The sequence below is a fragment of the Pan troglodytes genome, chromosome 13 (genome assembly GCF_028858775.2).
Source record: "Pan troglodytes isolate AG18354 chromosome 13, NHGRI_mPanTro3-v2.0_pri, whole genome shotgun sequence".
In the NCBI taxonomy this organism is placed as follows: domain Eukaryota; kingdom Metazoa; phylum Chordata; class Mammalia; order Primates; family Hominidae; genus Pan; species Pan troglodytes.
The window spans coordinates 140,140,659-140,158,906 of NC_072411.2; the positions used below are offsets into that span (position 1 = coordinate 140,140,659).

The 18,248-nt window shown below is 50.2% G+C and overlaps 1 protein-coding gene across 8 annotated transcripts in view; it reads left to right on the plus strand.

Moving 5' to 3' along the window:
* The first annotated feature begins 684 nt into the window (after positions 1–684).
* The window catches only part of UBE2F (ubiquitin conjugating enzyme E2 F (putative)), a 75,643-nt gene continuing 58,079 nt past the window's right edge, over positions 685–18,248 (plus strand). For 2 of the 8 annotated variants that reach the window (XM_063790956.1, XM_016950814.3), the window contains exons 1-2: positions 845–973; positions 6,939–7,072. In XM_063790956.1, coding sequence (XP_063647026.1) covers positions 6,955–7,072 — 118 coding nt within the window. In that variant the 5' untranslated portion in view covers positions 845–973; positions 6,939–6,954. Of the gene's footprint in view, positions 974–1,205; positions 1,536–2,473; positions 2,753–6,938; positions 7,073–18,248 lie in introns of those variants that run through there. The other 6 variants (XM_516184.6, XM_016950813.3, XM_016950812.4 and 3 more) reach the window with 6 other exon arrangements.

An 18,248-nucleotide genomic window follows, 5' to 3' on the forward strand; every position in this document is an offset into this window, starting at 1 on the left:
GTCACTCCACTGTTAGAAACCTCTCAGTGGGGTTTTTCGAAATGAAAGTCTAACTCCTTGTCTCTTTCTGACCGTTTCCATGCTGAACCTCATCTTTCTAATGGCCCACTCCTCCAGGGGCCTGCCTGACGCCCAGGACGGCCCCTCGTCAATCACACAGGACGCTAATGGGCGCGGGATGAATCTGGGCGCCCAAAAGAGGACAAGTTGAAATGGATTTTTAAGGTACTTTAAACACATTTAAGAGAGAAAAGAGGGAATAAAAGGGACATGACAAGAACAGTGGGGCCTGTGGGCGCAGCACACGGTTTGGGGTCGGTCGTGGCTTGCGCGTCTGACCGCCCGGTCTCCCTCACCGCCTGCACTGCAGGCTGCGGGGGCCGGTCCAGTCCTCTGCACTGCAGGCTGCGGGGGCCTGTCCAGTCCTTTGCACTCCAGGTGCGGCGCTGGACAGCGGGAGCTCCAGCCACGGAGGCCGCTCCTTCAGGGAAGGATAGCCCGGGCTCCTCCGTGCCCCTAAACCCTGCAGACCACGAAGTGAACCCGGGTTGGAACCAGGTGCAAAACCCCCAGCCCTCCGGCGCTCGGGCTCCAGAGCCAACTCGGAATCCCCGCCCCTAACGCTACTCGCCAATCAGCGGCGGTTGAGAAATCCGTGCCCGCCCCCTGGCCGCGCCCTCTGCCAATGAGCGAGGTCCGAGAGGCCCGTCGCCCAGCCCAGTCCCGACCGGCGCACGCCGCTGTTCGCGTGTCTGGTTCCAAATAAAGTTTTTCGCGACTTTGAATTTTTTTTTTAAAGCGCCCGCTGCTGTCTCGGCTGCCGCGGGCGAGAGCGGCCGAGTCCCCGCCCCGCCACTTCCGGTCCCGCCGCCGGGAGCCGGTGCGGCTGTGAGGGGCCGCGTCTCGCAGCAGCCGCCCGGGCCGGGCATGGTGTTGGGCGCCGGGCCCGCCTCGCCTGTCTCGGGGAGCCCAGGTGAGGAGCGACCGTGCGGCTCTGCGGCGGGGCGAGGTGCGGCCGCCGGTGCACGGGCTGGCCTGCGGGCCGGGCGGAGGGCGCGGGCGGTGGCGGGGCCGCCTCAGGCCCGCCGGGTTCCTCACGCCGGGGGCCGGGCGGGCGCGGGCACCCGGACGCGAGGCCGAGCGGCGTGAATGGGAAGGGGCCGCGGGCCGCGGGCCGCGAGCCGGGGGTCGGAGGCGGCGTCGGCGGCCGGGGCGCTGGCCTCGCCCGGCAGTGAGTGACCGCGGCGGCGGCGGCGGCGGGGGACGGCCCGCGCCGAGCACCTGGTGTGAACCAGGCCCTGGGCCGAGCGTGGCACAGACCTGGCCGCGCTCACGCCCCACTCGCGGGATCGGCTGCCTGCCTTGTACGGAGGAAGCGGGGCGTCCAGCGCCTGGCCAAGGTCACCGGCCCGACGTGGCCGCAGAAAGCGGGACTGGACTCCCGATCGGGGCAGGAGTCGCGCTAGGCCGTGAGGAGCGGGGGAGGTGAGGGGAGTGACAACTCGCGCCGGGTCCTCGTACCTGCAGCGGGAAGAGTAAGTATGGACGCTTACCTACAATTGGGGGCGGCCGGGCTAGTTTGGAAAATTTTTACCACAGCAAAGGAGACGAGGAAGGAAGGGCATCTTGGAACAATTAGTGCAGCAGAGCCTTGGTTCCAGACCTAGTTCTGCTGGTGTGTCATCTTGGGTGTGGCCTTCCCCTCCCTGGGCTCAGTTTCCTCATCTGTCACAGGAGAGAATTGGGCCCCCCCACTCTGCATTCCCGACCGCCTGGAAGTGGGGGCAGGATGGGTTGGAATAGCCAGAGAAAGCTGCTTGGAGGAGGAGATGTTGGGATGTAGGTAGGAATCTTCCCCTTAAGGAAGGGGTAGGATTCGTTTGTGAAGGGAAGGAGGGCATTCTAGACCTGGGTATCTGACTGAATAGAAGCTTCTGGAAATGAACAGGGTGTTGTGAAGGAACAAAGAGGAAACTGGCCTGCCTGGTGCAGAGGAATCCTGGCTGAGGAGTGAGATGAAGGCAAGGGGGAGCATAGAGGTGGGAGAGAGAGAGATTGAGAGACAGAATCACACCAAGCTTAGTGCTGTGGGGCTTGAGGACCCCCCCACCTGGACATACCTGCCTTTCAGGTAGTAGGCAGTGCAGGAAGGGGCAGGTTTACTGCTGAACGTAAAAGGGGCTGGGCTCCAAAGATGGTCGGTCAACCAGCGTACTCCTGTGCCGAGCGGGAGGTTCCTGGGCACTGGCATTCTGTAGAAGAATGGGATGTGGACTTTGTTGTGTCCTGATCGGGGCCCCTTTGGCTGGGGAAGTTGAGTGTCCCCTAGTGACCCGCAGTCCCATCCTTTATGCTTGGATTGAGACGTCTCCATTCGGAAGGAATTGTAAATAAGTAGCCCCCTCACCTTGAGCTGACTGGCCCCTGGTGTCCCTGCACAAGTGACATGGCCTGGTTTTGCCATTGCTTGCAGGGATGCTGAGTAAATATCACTTGATGGCACTAGTAAGTTGCACACCAGATGCTCTTCTCCGGGCTGTCTGAAAGCAGGTCCCACCCAGAGGAGGAACCTAACTGGGCCAATTACAACTTGTGGAATTTAGAAACTGAGAATGCTGTTCACAACAGCTGATCTGTTACCGAAATGCTGCCTTAGAGCGTAATTTGCAGGAAAGAGGAAGTTTTGTTTTAAACCAGATCTTCAAGAGTTGAAGCATATTGAAGAAGGAAAAGAATTCTGAAGCAACTGCAGGTATTCAGCTAGCCTCTTGACAGTTTGAAGACTTACTTTTTGATAGAATCCTTTGGTTTAAATTTAATTTTACAGCTATGGCAACATTCCCAAATTAGGCCTTGGATTTATCCTTAAAGTGGCGTGTGAAAATGATACACACGATAGAAAAATAGATGGTCACTATATTAGATTTCTTAGAATGTTAGGGAAGTACATTTTTTATTACTTTCTATGGAAAACAAAGCACCAGTGTTACATTCTTTTATATCTTGCAAGTCACAGACTTGAAGATAGTAAACCAGCAATCTGACTCTTCCAGTGGAATTGAATATTGGAGCATCTTCTGCCCACAGAGAAGACTTCATCGTGGCGTGATTGGGGGTATAAAAGCGTTAAGCGTAGCCTGCGGGCTGTAGTGGTGCAGAAGAGTTTCTTGGTGGTTGGCCTTAGAGTGCATGAAGGATCTCTCTCCCCAGGCTTCCCTGAGCCTCCTTCAGTGCAGGTTCTCGGGGAGCTGCGTGTGGCCCTGGTGCTTGCTGTTCTGTGGGACTCTTCATTCTGACTTTCCTAGGTTACTGCCTGCTGAACTCATGTTCAAGCATGTTGTGCTTTTATTTTTCACTCTTTGCTTCATTTGCATTCCCAAGGTCAGCCAGAGACCTGGTAGTCCTTGTGTAGGGCATCTGGTGCGTCCAGCTGACCCCCAGGTGATGGATGGATGCACGTCTTGGTCCATTATTGGGTGACTCTGACGATGTGGCAGGACTGATGTGCTCGAGTCTGCACACGGGGCAGCAGACTTGGCTGGGAAGGGAGACACTGTTCCAACAAGGAATCCTTGTGAGGGATTTTTGACAAGATCATTCCAGGTAGGGGCTGAAGCAGGAGAGCTTGGCTCTAGATGGTGCTGCTGTCTGTGGTAGCTAAAGCCCGTACAGGTGTTTGTGACTATTTGCCTGTGAAGTAACTTCATCAGCTGAACGCAGCTGCTTTGCTCTGGGCGAAGCTGTGAAGATGTGCTCTTATGGAGGGCCACCTGAGGAGATGGCACAGTAGCGTAACAATGAAGACACTAATGTTGGTTTATTTTCACATTTTTGTCAACTTTATTGAGGCGTAATTGAAATACCCTAAATTGCCCATATTTAAATTGTGTAATTGATCAGTCTGAAACCATGACCACACTCGAGATAAAAACATTTCCTGCCCGGCATGGTGGCTCACGTCTGTAGTCCCAGCACTTTGGGAGGCTGAGGCAGGTGGATTGCTTCAGCTCAGGAATTCAAGACCAGCCCGGGTAACATGGTGAAACCCTGTCTCTACACAAAAAATTAAAATTAGCTGGGCATGATGGTGCCTGCCTGTAGTCCCAGCTGCTTTAGGTGGAGGGTGCTGAGGTGGGAGGATCTCTTGAACCTGGGAGTTTGAGCCTGCACTGAGCTCAAGTCACGCCACTGCACTCCAGCCTGGGCTACAGAGCAAGACCTGTCTCAAAAAACAAACAAAAAACATTTTTGTCATCCACAAGAGGGAAACTAGTGTGTCTGTGGTGACAGCTTCTAGCAGCTGAGTGGCTTTGGGCAGCCTACCTTCTGGGCCTCTGTTGTCCTGGGGTCCACATGTTAAAATGGAATGGGAGTGGGAGAAGTCCATTCCAACTTTGCAATTCTAAGAGCTTATGACCGTGAAAGTGCAGAGCTGTCTTTGAAACCTTTAGACCAGTGCTTCTTAAGGGGTTTAGGGTATGTGTATGTCCGTGTCCTCTAGTGGAAAAGACTATGCAGTTCAGAAGATTGTATTCTATGTATTGTTTTCGTTTTGAAAAAATTCTTTAAATTTTTTTATTTTTTGAGATGCGGTTTCACTCTTGTTGCCCAGGCTAGAGTGCAATGGCACGATCACTGCAACCTCCACCTCCCGGGTTCAACCTATTCTTCTGCCTCAGCCTCCTGAGTAGCTGGGATTTACAGGCACCCGCCACCACGCCGAGCTAATTTTTTTTGGTATTTTTAGTGGAGATGGGGTTTTGCCATGTTGGGCAGGCTGGTCTAGAACTCCTGACCTCAGGTGACCCACCTGCCTCGGCCTACCGAAGTGCTGGGATTACAGGCATGAGCCACCATGCCTGGCCTGTACTGTTTTCATGGTACAAACAATAGAAAATAAAATCTGACAGCATTTAGGGGATATGCAGAAGATGGTGTGAGAAACTGTGTAAGAGACCTGGGTGAAAAATGGTTTCAGATGCCAATGAGGAACGGAGTATTCTTATTTGACTTTCAGGATCTTAGCCTCAACCTAAAATTTCTGTGCTTAGGTCAAGCTTTTCACATGGAATTTTTAGATCATTTTCTGTTGAAACGATCAGAGTGGTATTGAAATAAAATGATATGAAAGCAACAAAGGAAATTATGGAAATATTGAACTGGTGACAATTTATTTTATTTTATTTTATTTTATTTTATTTTTTTGAGTCTCACTCTGTTGCCAGGCTGGAGTGCAGTGGTGCAATCTTAGCTCACTGCAACCTCTGCCTCCCGGGTTCAAGTGATTCTCCTGCCTCAGCCTCCCAAGTAGCTGGGACTACAGGTGTGGGCCACCACGCCCGGCTAATTTTTTTGTATTTTAGTAGAAACGGGGTTTCACCATGTTGGCCAGGGTGGTCTCGGTCTCCTGGCCTCATAATCCACCTGTCTCGTTCCCCTAAAGTGTTGGGATTACAGGCATGAGCCACGGCACCTGGCCCTGGTGACAAATATTTGTCCTCAGTTAAAAGAAGTTCCAGTGACCCTCTCTGACCATGGCAAGGAGGACGATTAATGTCAGTTTATGTTAGAAACAGAAGGCAGAGTCTAGAGGATAGTTACTTTGTTATAATTAGTGGGATCATAATGTAAGCTGTGGACTTTGAGTTATAATGTGTTAATGTGGGTTCATTAATTGTAACAAGTGTAGCCTCTGGTGGGAGATGTTGGTAATAGGGGAAGGATGTGCATGTGTTGGGGCAGGGGGCGTATGGGAAATCTCTGTACCTTCCTGTTAATTTTACTGTATACTTAAAACTGCCATTAAAAAATAAAATCTTAAACAAATTGTGGCATTTCTTCAACCGTCTCCCAGATAGCAAGGGGCATCACCTGTGTTTGGTCTTTGTTGTCCCTACCAGTGAGCTTGCAGCAGGGGAACCTGCAACACAGATGGGGTGGAAGCCACCAATGAACATAATCTACTTTGGGACATTAATTTTAATTTAGTCTTGATGTTGAAATTGCCAAAAAATATAAATAAAACACAAATGTAAGTAAATGCAACACAGCATGAATAAATGAGAAGATGCTTATTAAGGCTCTATCCACACCTTTATTAAAAGAGGAAGGAGAGCAAAGAGTGGTGCTCCTCTTCCACCAGAGGCTGTGCTGCTTCAGTTGGTGATGGGCCGGAACCTGGGACCGTACCATGTGTGTGCATGATCCCCTGCAGCAGGGAAGGGCCGACTTACCAGTGGGCAGTAATGGACTCATGTGGAACCCATTGGTGAGGGCATGCTGGTTGAGAAACTGTGGAGGCCACCCTAGACCTTGTGTTCCACGGGAGCTTTGTCACAACCGCATCCCAGGGCCTGGCACCCAGTGAGTGTGAAATGCATGACTCTTTTTAATTTTAAATTTTTTTTTTTTTTTTGAGACAGGGTCTTGCTGTGTCACACAGGCTGGAGTGCAGTGGCACAATCACGGCTCACGGTATCCCCAATCTCCCAGGCTCAAGGGATCCTCCTACCTCAGCTTCCCGAGTAGCTGAGACTACAGGCACACACCACCACTCCTGGCTAATTTTTTTGTATTTTTTGTAGAGACAGGGTTTTGCCATGTTGCCCAGCCTGGTCTTGAGCTCTTAGGCTCAAGCAATCCTCCTACCTTGGCCTCCCAAAGTGCTGGGATTATAGTTGTGAGCCACCGTGCCCAGCCATGACTCTCTTTTTTAAAAAATGTTAATTCATAATTTTAAAAGTTAGGCTTATAGAGGATGGCATAGAGCTTCTCAAATGTATTATGAAGGAATCCAATCTTATTAATGTGTACAAATTTTTTCCATAACTAAATTGTGGGAAAAAATCAAAATACAAAAGCACCTATACATTTTTCTCAGTGTCTAATTAGTCTCTGGAGACCTGGTCCTTAACCCTGCTTTCATTGCTGTCTTTCAGGGTAAAGGCAGCAGTAATGCTAACGCTAGCAAGTAAACTGAAGCGTGACGATGGTCTCAAAGGGTCCCGGACGGCAGCCACAGCGTCCGACTCGACTCGGAGGGTTTCTGTGAGAGACAAATTGCTTGTTAAAGGTAATCATTCGTGTGAACTGTTTTTATATCCTATAACAAAAGGAAGTTTGACTGGAGAGTCTTTGGGGATATAAAGCAACCTACTGCTGAATAGAAATACCTGTTTAAAAGATTTTAAAATATAATTGCTTATCTCTTATAGTGAAGGACATTGTACCACGCAGGTGATATGAGCACACTGTTGCAAGGAGATGGTATTAGAAACTGCAGTGTGTCTTATACACTTGGGATGTTCTTTGTCACGTCTGCCAAAATGCTAGCAGAAAGAATAAGGTGCTGAGAGTCAGCAAAGCCTAAGACTGGTTTCAGAGCTGCCATTATCTTCCTTTCTTTCTGATTCTCAGCACCATAGTTTCTGCTCTGTAAAGGGGAAGGAGTCAAATTTTGTAATCTCTTAGCATATTTTCCTGTTTTATTCAGGTCAAAGCCTACAGCGAATCTTGTGAAAAATTAGTTCTCTTCACGGAATTAATAACATATAGTGTTCTAGAGTTTTCATGACTTCTGCTATCCATGTTGGTGAGGAGAAACTTTATCCTTGGAGAAGGGTTGGTAAAATGTATGAGAGTATGCGTGCATGCAGATATGCATTCATTTGTATGTTTGAGCATAAATTTTGCATTTATTCATTTAGCAAACTCTTAAAATTTTCAAGTGCTTTGAAGTCAGTTTCTTGGGGGTCATAAGACCTATAAAAGATGAAGAAACAGTTGCAACCTTTAAGGAGATTATAATTTGCTTAATTATAATAAAGTTAACTTTGTATTTTATTTATTTATTTTTTTGAGACAGAGTCTCACTCTCGCCCAGGCTGGAGTGCGGTGGCACAATCTTGGCTCACTGCAACCTCCACCTCCCGGGTTCAAGCAATTCTCCTGCCTCAGCCTCCTGAGTAGCGGAGATTACGGGCACCCGCCACCACGCCCAGCTGATTTTTTTTTTTTTTTGAGATCGAATTTCGCTCTTGTTGTCCAGGCTAGAGTGCAGTGGTGTGATCTTGGCTCATCACAACCTCCGCCTCCCGGGTTCAAGCAATTCTCCTGCCTCAGCCTCTCGAGTACCAAGCAATTTTCCTGCCTCAGACTCTCGAGTAGCTGGGATTACAGGCATGCGCTACTACACCTGGCTAATTTTATATTCTTAGTAGAGATGGGGTTTCTCCATGTTGATCAGGCTGGTCTTGAACTCCCCACCTCAGGTGATTTGCTCGCTTTGGCCTCCCAAAGTGCTGGGATTACAGGCGTGAGCCACTACGCCTGGCCAAATTTTTGGGTTTTGTTTTTGTTTTTGTTTTTTTTGAGATGGAGTCTCGCTCTGTCACCCAGGCTGGAGTGCAGTGGTGCAATCTTGGCTAACTGCAACCTCTGCCCCCAGGGTTCAAGTGATTCTCCTGCCTCAGCCTCCGTAGTAGCTGGGATTACAGGCGCCTGCCACCACGCCCAGCTAATTTTTTGTATTTTTAGTAGAGATGGGGTTTCGCCATGTTGGCCAGGCTGGTCTCAAACTCCTGACCTCAGGTGATCCGCCCGCCTCGGCCTCCCAAAGTGCTAGGATTACAAGCATGAGCCACCGTGCCCAGCCATTTTTGTATTCTTAATAGAGACGAGGTTTCACCATGTTAGCCAGGCTAGTCTTGAACTCCTGACCTCAGATAATCCACCCGCCTCGGCCTCCCAAAGTGCTAGGATTGCAAGTGTGAGCCACTGTGCCCGGCCATAAATGGAGACAGGGTTTCACCATGTTAGCCAGGCTAGTCTTGAACTCCTGACCTCAGGTGAGCCACCCGCCTCTGCCTCCCAAAGTGCTGGGATTACAGACGTGAGCCACTGTGCCTGGCCTTACTTTATCACAAGTGTTTACATTTCTTTAAATTTTTTTTTTTTTTTGAGACAGACTCTTAACTCTATCACCAGCCTGGAGTGCAGTGGCGTAATCATGGCTCACTGCAGCTTCAGCCTTCTGGGCTCAGGTGATCCTGTCACCTCAGCCTCCTGAGTAGTTGGGACTACAAGCGTGCGCTACCATGCTTAGCTAGTCTTTTTATTTTTTATTTTTTTGTAGAGATGGGGTTTCATTATGTTGCCCAGGCTAGTCTTGAACTCCTGGGCTCAAGTGATCCACGCACCTCGGCCTTCCCAAAGTGTTGGGATTACAGGTGTGAGCCACTGCACCCGTCAAGTGTTTACATTTCTTACGTGTAGAGCAGCTAGAAAGCAAAGGGTTGATTAGTGTATTCGAACTCCCTGTTTTCATGTTGTATTAGGTTGACAACATGGAGATTGCGGGCATTTACGTGTCCTGAAGAATCTAACAGCAGAAGAGCTGGTGTATGTAAATGTGCTGTGCTTGGCCTTCCCAGACACAAATCACTGTTAAACTGGGGAAGGAATGGGAACTGTGAGGGCACTGGGTTTGTGGGGACTTAACAGTGTCTTCTTTTTCTTTTTTAAGACAGAATGCAGTGGCACGATCTCGGCCCACTGCAACCTTCACCTCCTGGGTTCAAGCGATTCTCATGCCTCAGCCTCCTGATTAGCTGGAATTACAGGCACACACCACCACGCCCAGCCAATTTTTGTATTTTTAGTAGAGACGGGGTTTCAACATGTTGGCCAGGCTGGTCTCAAACTCCTGACCTCAAGTGATTGCCTGCCTTGACCTCCCAAAGTGCTGGACTAACAGGCATGAGCCACTGTGCCTGGCCTGTACTCTTTTTCTTACTCTCCTTCTGCCCCTGAGTTTGGACTTAGTTTTGGATTATCCAGCCTGATGATTGGTTGAAAGTGGAGTGAGAATGGTATTTCACATTTTGGCCTTACCTACTAAGCCTGGGAGAACAGTAGATTGTATTCAGCGTCTGTTGTGCTGGAGGCTTTACCCTAAGAGGCCCAGAGGGCGGGGCAAGAGCTGGAGCACCTTACTTGGGTGTGTCTGATAGGACTTGAGTGTCTTCTCAGATTCTGGGCTCCATCTGCAGCACAAGCCAGGAAAATGGTGTGTTGTTGCTGTACTTGGAGTAGACAGTGAGTGCTTCAGTGCCTGAGGAGTTGCAGCAAGGAGGGCCTGGATGTCAGCTGAGGAGGAGTGGGTAGAAGCTGACAAACAGACTGTCCCATCTTCTTTACCCAATCATTGTCATGGTTAATAGTAGCTAATAGGAGCTTTTGTATACTGAGCACTTAGGGCCAGGCCCTCTGTTGGGCACCTTCTTAGTTCATTTGTGCTGCTGTAACAAAATGCCACAGATTGGGTAATTTATAAACAATAGAGTTTTGGAGGCTGGGAAGTCCAGGATCCTAGTAGGATTGGTATCTAGTACAGGTAGTTCTCTGCTTCAAAGATAGCACCTTGTTGCTGTGTCTTCACATGGCAGAAGAGATGGAAGGGCAAAAAGGGCCTAAGCTAGTTTCCTCCTGCTCTTTTATAAGGCCCTAATCCATTTATGCGGCAGAGCCCTGATGACAATCACTTCCCTAGAGGCCCCACCTCTTAATACTACCGCAGTGGGGATTAAGCTTCAACATGAATTTTGGCCCCATTGGAGCCATAGTAGGCACTTAATGGGGTAATTCTTGTTTGACTTTTCAAAGCCTTGCCAGATTGATCCTTCATTTTACCCATAAACTGCTGAGACTCAGGTTAAGAAACTTGCCCAGTTTCCGGGTTTATTGCAGCAAGACAGCCAGACCCACATACTGGGGTAGGACAGGCTCTGGGGGGGCAGATGCGACAAGCAGAAACCAAAGTAGCAGAATAGAAGTGCAAATCCACAGAAAAGAGAGTTCAAGAAGGCTCTGCGTCTCCATGTCTCCTGCCCTGCTCAGGAACTCACCCTGGAGCTCTCTGCTGGCTCCAGGGCCTGACAGAGCCCACTAAGACCTACCAACCTGGGCGCCCCTCCAGCTCCAAGGAAGGAAATATCTTTGGCTGGGTTGACAGGGCCCAGCTGAGGTTCTCTGACCTTGTGCAACCCATCAAGAACAAGAAGCGTCTCACAAGGAGAAGGGTCTCACAAGGAGAAGGGTCTCACAAGGAGAGGTGCAGAGCCAACGCTTGAGGCTACCATTTCCATCCTCCCCAGGCACTGGTAGCGATTAAGTTTCAGAGTCCAAAGCACTGGCGATAAATGGCAGTAGAACTCAGTGTAACCTCCCCTCTCATGGCCTTTCCTTCCACCCACCTCAGGGGCTGCAGGCCAGGCTGAGTGGTGAGTAGTTTGGGCTTGTGGTGGAGTTTGTGAGGTGAGGGTAAAGAGAAGGGTGGGCCTGATCTGAGAGAGGTGGCTGTACACACAAAGTGCAACAAGAGTGCCTGATGGTTCATGCTTGTGGGGTCCGCCCCTAGAGTGCTCCTTTGTTTAGCTTGCTTTGTGGGTGGCTTGTTGACCCTGGTGGCAGTCTGGCCTTCTATCCTCTGGGGAGTTATGGCGGAAGTGGTGCTGTGGAGGCTGCTGTGGCTGTTGGAGGGCATGGCAAGGCACTTTGAGGGGTGATAAAGTGAGAATCCTTTCCAGGTGAAATCCAAACTCCCTTTTGGGACTTTGAGAAAAGTAGAGTGTTGGAGTTCAGAAAGATTACTATAGTCAGAACTGTCATCTGGTACTGTGGCTTGTGTAAGGGTGTTATTCACAAGCATCCATAGGTGGTAGAAAATTGTATCAATATGTCTGGGACTTTATGCCATAGGCTGGGTTTCCTGAAGAGGCGGTAGGGAGTTTGTCATGCAGGATCCTTACTAAGGGGTACCTTTGGGACAACACCTGTGGGGTAGGCAAGGGAAGCAACAGCAGGCAGAGGGAGACTCAAGCAGCAAGGAAGGCCCCACGCCAGCCTCTGCTTTGGAGCAAGAGCAAGCGCAAGCACAAGCACAGCCCTTCAGAGCTGTCCCCAGTCTGGTGAGATAGTCAGGTTTTCCTGCTCTGCAACTGTCATTCGTTAGATGAGGGTTGCCTGGGACAAGTGTGTGGAGTGCAGGTCTGTGCAGCCACCAAATCCCTGAAAGGGCTGATTGCTGAAGGCTGCCTGCCCACAGCCCTCACTGAGGGGATCTGGGTGCTGCTGCATCACAGCGCCTGGCTCATTGCCTTGCTCACCTGTGATGTGGGCTCTGATGTGGTGCAGATGGCAGTAGGGCTGAGCTTATAGGAGGCAGGAGCTTGTCCCTGGGGAGGGGTGCGAGGAAGGACCAGTGGTATCTGCACAACAGAGGCCCCTTCTTTTTCTTGGAAGAGTGAGCCCAGTTCTGAACAGTGATGGGAGGCCAGAGTCAGCTCTCCTGGCTCGATTCCAGGTCTCTGGAAACACGTGGCCTGCTTTGGAGTGGCTGGCCATGGGGAGGCCTCCAGATGGCCGCAAGGGCTCCCCCCTCAGCCACACCCACATTTCCTCAGCATCCTCAGTCCAGTTCTGAGGGCACCCTCTGGGCTGGAGCTGGAGTGATGCTTGTAGCTGCATTGCCTGGAGGGTGTAGAATGTTGAGTGTTTTGGGCTGCTGTCTCTCCTGACTCCAGAAGCTGGGGTCACTGAGGAGAGAGAGTCAGATCTGCATTTGAGCTGGCCCTGACTTGGGTCCAGGCCTGACTGGAGGGCTGGCCATTGCCAGTGTTGTTGTTGGCATTCCCTGTGAACCTCTGTGTAACTGAGTCCATCAGGGTCTGAGTCTATGGTGCTCCCTACCCCCCAAACACCCCTCAGGGCAGAATTAATTGCTTTCTTATCTGTCTGAAGTTTGGCACTGTTTCCATCTAATAGCTCAATGCCTGTCTGTCTCCCTGTTCTTTCACTTGTTCACCCAACATGCATTGTAGTGCCAGCATACAGTTAGTGACCCCCAAAGACCTCAAGGGTCTCCAGGAGGTCTGACAGGACCCTTTGCCTGTGTCAGTCTTTGTTAAATGTGGGGATTTGGAATTGAGCCATTTCAGGGTCAAGTCTGGAGTTAGGGGAGCTAAAGGGGGTTGATTCTGTGCGTACCCGTTGTCCCAATCAGCCCCTGAGTCCCAGGTGGTTTCTAACCTTCTCTTGTTTTGGCTGATGGGAGCTGGGGCAGTGGGAGGGTCTGGCTGCCCATCTGCCTGAGCTTCCCAGTGTCTAGGATGCAGGGGCCTCCCTCTGTGAGGGTGCCTGTGTCTGCCTGAGCAGTCCAGTCACAGGTGGGACCCCTCACCTTCCTATATGAGGTCTGCCACATGTCCCCATTTCAGTGTTGGGGGAGAAAGAGAAGCATTTACTATTTTCTGGAACCACTGTCTCCAGCGTGTCCTGGCGCGGAAGTCTAGCAGGGCGGGCTCAGGGTGTGGCATGCCACATTGTCAGGGTAGTCACAGCATTTAGCAGTGTGTGCAGCTGGGAGGTTCTGTGCTATAATACATATTTTAAAAACTAGAGCAGTGGCCCAAGGGGAGGATGTAAGGCAGTTGGCCACAGGCTGACCTTTAGATGCTTTGTTGGAGGGTTAAATGCCAGTGGAGCTGCCCCGGGAAACTTGGCAGCCCCTCAGGTGTACCACATAGCCCACTGGGCAGGGAGGACCCTGCGGAAGCATAGATGAGGGCTCAAGTTGACATCATCTGCATTTGTGTTCAAAGTAAGTGGTAGGAGACCTGTGGGCTCCATTCTTAGTGATACCAGGCTCTGCTACAGGGGCTGTGACTGCTTTTCAGAGCTACAGCCTTGCTCCTCCAGAGCCTGGAGGGGACCATGAGCACTGTGGGCCTGCACTCTGTAGTGTGAGGCCTCAGCCCTGGTGGTGCTCTCTCTGGAGGGGCTGAGGCCCTGTGTGTGAGTCGAGTGTCTCCCAGATGTGAGGCATGCAGAAAAGGTGGATTTGAGGATTTTAATGCATAAAGGCAGTGGGAAGCTAAGACATAAAGTTCTAGTTCTAGAAATCTGTGAGGCAGTGCTTCAGGTTTAAGGAAGTAATCAGGTCACCTGGAAAGTGGCAGCTGTCTCTACCTAGGTTGAAGGGCTCGGCAGCTCTGCCTAGTGTTGTCTGATGGAGCTTGGAGCTGGCTTTTGCCAAGAGTCATCTGCCTGTGTGACCAGCCTTTTGTCTTTGTCAGCTTGGGCTGCTGTAACAAAGGACCATAGATGGTTTGGCCTAAACAATAGGCATGTGTTTCCCTTCTGGAGGCTGGAAGGCCACCTTCAAGTTCCTGATGAGAGCCCTCTTCCTGGCTTGCAGATGGCCTCTTCCTGGCTGTGTCTTCACGTGGAGGAGAGAAGGGGAGCTCTGGTCCCTCTTTGTTTTTTGTTTTTGTTTTTTTTAAATAACAGCATGAATCCCATCACGAGGCCTCCACCTCCATGATCTGATCTAAACCTAATTACCTCCAAATACCATCACATTGGGGGTTAGAGCTTCAACATATGAATTTGGGGGTGGAGGGCATAAATTCAGTCCACAGCGCCTTTGGAATGCCTCCTCAGTTCCCAGCTATGTGAAAAGAAACATTCTTGGGTCTAAGAGGAAACTCATAGCAGGGGCACTGCCACCCTGTAGGCAAGTATGCTTATGTGTCCCCCTTTTCCTGAGCACCCCATGTGTGCCCAGCCCCAGTGCCAGGTACTGAGCTCATAGGGCTTGGGCAGATTACATGGCCCCTGCCCACAGGGTATGCAGGGTCAGGGAGCAGGCGGCAAGGAGCCAGCAGGAGCCCTGTGTTAGGGCCAGGGCAGGAGAAGGTGAGTACGTGCTGTGTGGGGGCCTCTGTGGTGATCAGGTGGATTTTGCAATCTGATATTTCAGTGTAGTCATGCTTCAAATGGGTCCTGTGGTTTGATCTTTAGTTAGAAAGGAAAAGAGTCTAATCTATCAGAAGGAAGTTATGCGGCCACGGAATTGTGCAAGCTGTCAGCCAGGTGCCTCCCAGAAATGCCGGGTCACATCTTGAAATGGGCAAGACTTGAGCAGTTTTAAAAGTATCTTCATTTCTCATTACCTTGTAGGTGGGTGGCGTTCTTCAGGTGGTGAGGGTGTACAGAGAAGGGCCACTGCTTTGCCCAGAGGCTGCCAAGCTTTGCTAATAGTCTTACTGCACCTTGACTCTAAGGTGATAACTGTTGATGTTAGTGAATTCTAATTTGCCCTCGTTGGAAGTGCAGCAAAACTTCTTACCATTTGTGACAACTCCCTGAGAGGAGCACTGTGGGAGCGTGCCTGGCTTATTTTCTGCCCTGGTGGAACTAAAATGCCAAGCATCTTTATTGAAATCCTGTGCCCCAGGATTGTAGTCCTTGCTTGCACTATCTCTTGGACCAGAAGCCTGCGGGGACTGTGACTGTGGTGGGATCATTGGTAGGCTGGGTCCAGGAGCTCCCTCAGCCTGCCCTCCTTCTGTGAGTGAATTGCACTGAACATGCAAATGTGAGCCTGATGCTCGTCTTGGAATTTGAATTCTTTTTTTTTTTTTTTTTTTGAGACAGGGCCTTAGTCTGTCATCTAGGCTGGAGTGCAGTGGCACGATCTCAGCACACTGTAACCTCTGCCTCTTGGGCTCAAGTGATCCTCCCACTTCAGCCTCCTGAGTAGCTGGGAGTACAGGTGCATGCCACCATGCCTGACTAATTTTTGTATCTTTTGTAGAGACAAGGTTTCGCCACGTTGCCCAGGCTGGTCTCAAACTCCTGAGCTCATGCGATCTGCCCTTCTCAGCCTCCCAAAGTGCTGGAATTATAGGCATGAGCCACTGCGCCCAGCCCTGGGAGAGAATTTTAAAAATTCAGAGACCTAAGTTCTACCTGAAACTCTTGATATAATTGGTCAAGGTTAGGGCTGGGGCATTAGGAGTTTTAAAAGCTCAGCAGGTACTGGATTGTGGTAATGGATCCATAGCTCCGAAATGTACTACAATTTATTGAATCATTTACTTAAAATGGGTCTATTTTATTGTATGTAAATTGGTCCCTGACAAAGCTGTCAAATGTCAAACCAGCAAAACACTCCCTGAGTGGCGAATGTGCAGCCAGGGCTTCCATTCCTTTCTTTATCAGGTGTTGTCTGGCATCTTCCTGGCTGTCACTTTGCTGGCCCCTGAGTGCCTCTTGCTCCCGCACCCCTATCCCCGTAGGAGAAGGGGCCTGGCTCTGTTGCCCATTTCTTCCCACTCCTCCGCCCTACCACATCACAGTCTTAGCACTGGTCAGTGGCCTCACTCTTCATTGTCCATCTGTGCCCAGACCTCACCTCTTCCCTTGTCACTAGACTGTCCTCTTGAACCTTTTGCTTGTGTCATGCTGGCCCCTCTGCTTGCAATCCACAGTCGCTTACCATGCCGTCTGGACACATTTCTAAATTCCCGTAGGAAAAGCTGGATGACAGGAGTTATCACCCTCTACTGAGGTGGCTTGGGCCACTGCCAGAGTCATGCCAGGGAAAGCTGGATTCCAGTGGCCAGCATCAATCTCTCAAAAGAAGGGCCCTCAAGAACAGTTTCTTGTAAATTCTAATCAACAAAATATAAATAATACAGAATAAAATGTTAGTATTTGCTTTAAGATCAAGTTTAATTATATAGGTAACCCTTATTTAAAAGTGATCATTATGAACAACTCATTTGCTCTTCATCTGTGTAGGTCACACCTGTGAGATGTGACCAGTGTTGGGTGGTGTGGTCCGAGGTTCTGTTGTCTTCCTCCATCCTCTGCCTTTCCCATACATTGCTCTAAGGAAGGGCAAAGTCTGGCCCATTGGAAAGGCAGCTATGTATCAGTGTGGGCATGAGAAGAATAATGGTGAACCTTTCCTAGGATCACCATCATTATATTTTGTTAAGTAAATATATGTATATATTTTATGTTTTTGTAGTGACAGAGTCTCACTATGTTACCCAAGCTGATATGAAACTCCTGGCTTCAAGCGATCCTCCTGCCTTAGCCTCCCAAAGTGCTGGGATTACAGATGTGAGCCACCGCACCCAGTCAAGGGAATATTTTTTAATGTAGGGGCCACCACATAAGACTGCCAGGAAGATAGGCTCCCAGGGTCGTATTTAGTCACAGAACTTGCTCTATTTCTAATCATGGCGAGTCGGTGAACTCTTTCTCCTCTTCTCCCCACACTCAGCTCCGCTGAAGAGATCTGTCCTTTCTCAGTGTGAGAAGGCTTGCCCTGGCCAGAGCATGTCCTGACTCTGAGAAGGAGTGGCTGTGGGTGGGCCTCTCCCTTTCTCTAGCTCCTCCACTGTCTGTCTTCACCTTTGGTGCCCATTCCATATACCTGGGCCCTAGAATGAGTGCATTTAATGGGCCACGTGCCTCTACACAGGTGCTTAGTTGTAGCATATAAATAGCTGAGATCAGAGGCCTGCAGGTCTCCTGAACCCTGAGCCTCAGAGTAGAGCCCTCAGCTAGCCTTTTCATTCCTCCACTCGGTGGTCAGCTTTGTGAGCATTCTGGCCTCCATTGCCCCTTCCCCTTGCCTCCTTTCCCCACTTCACTTCTTGAAGGAATTGTGCTGCAGCTATTTTGACCACACATTTGCGTCTTCACTTCGTACTCTGGGTTCCATCTCTTTTCCTGCTTTCCTGCTGTTTTGAATGCGAATCAGCAAGGTCTGATCCACTTCGAATGGCCTTTCCCCTTGGATACTCTGTGCTCTTTCACTGAATCACCACATTCCTGATGGCTGTCCTGCTTTTCAGCATGTTTCTCATCTGTAACTTTCCCTGTTCCTTGGCCATTGCTTTCTCCAAGGTCCTTTTTTCTCCCTTTTGTTGACCTTACCCAGTCTCATGATGACAGGTGGCATCACTTTGCAGGAACCCCTCACCTTTGCCCTCATTGTGCCCCCAGCCTTGTTCTCCTCTTCTTCCCCCTCCCCTACTCCTCCTCTTCCTACCCCTTCCCTACTCCTCCTCTTCCTACCCCTCCCCTACTCCTCCTCTTTGTCTCTCGTGGCTTTCTGGCACTCCCACATCCCAGCACATCACCCCTGGGTGCCATCTTTGACCCCCTCCACCCACTCAGAGTTGCTGGAACCTCTCCATTCTGTTTGCTCTGAAGCCCCCACACTTTTCTGCCTTTGCCAGGTGCTTGCTGCCCATCTCTTAGGTCTCTGGCCTCCACTTTGCCCTTTCTAAGATTGTCCTCTTTAAGCAAAGTTTAGAAACTTCTGTTCAGAAATCTCCAATGGCTCTCTCCACGCTCCTGTTTCTGTTTTTCTACTTTGTTTCCCAGTG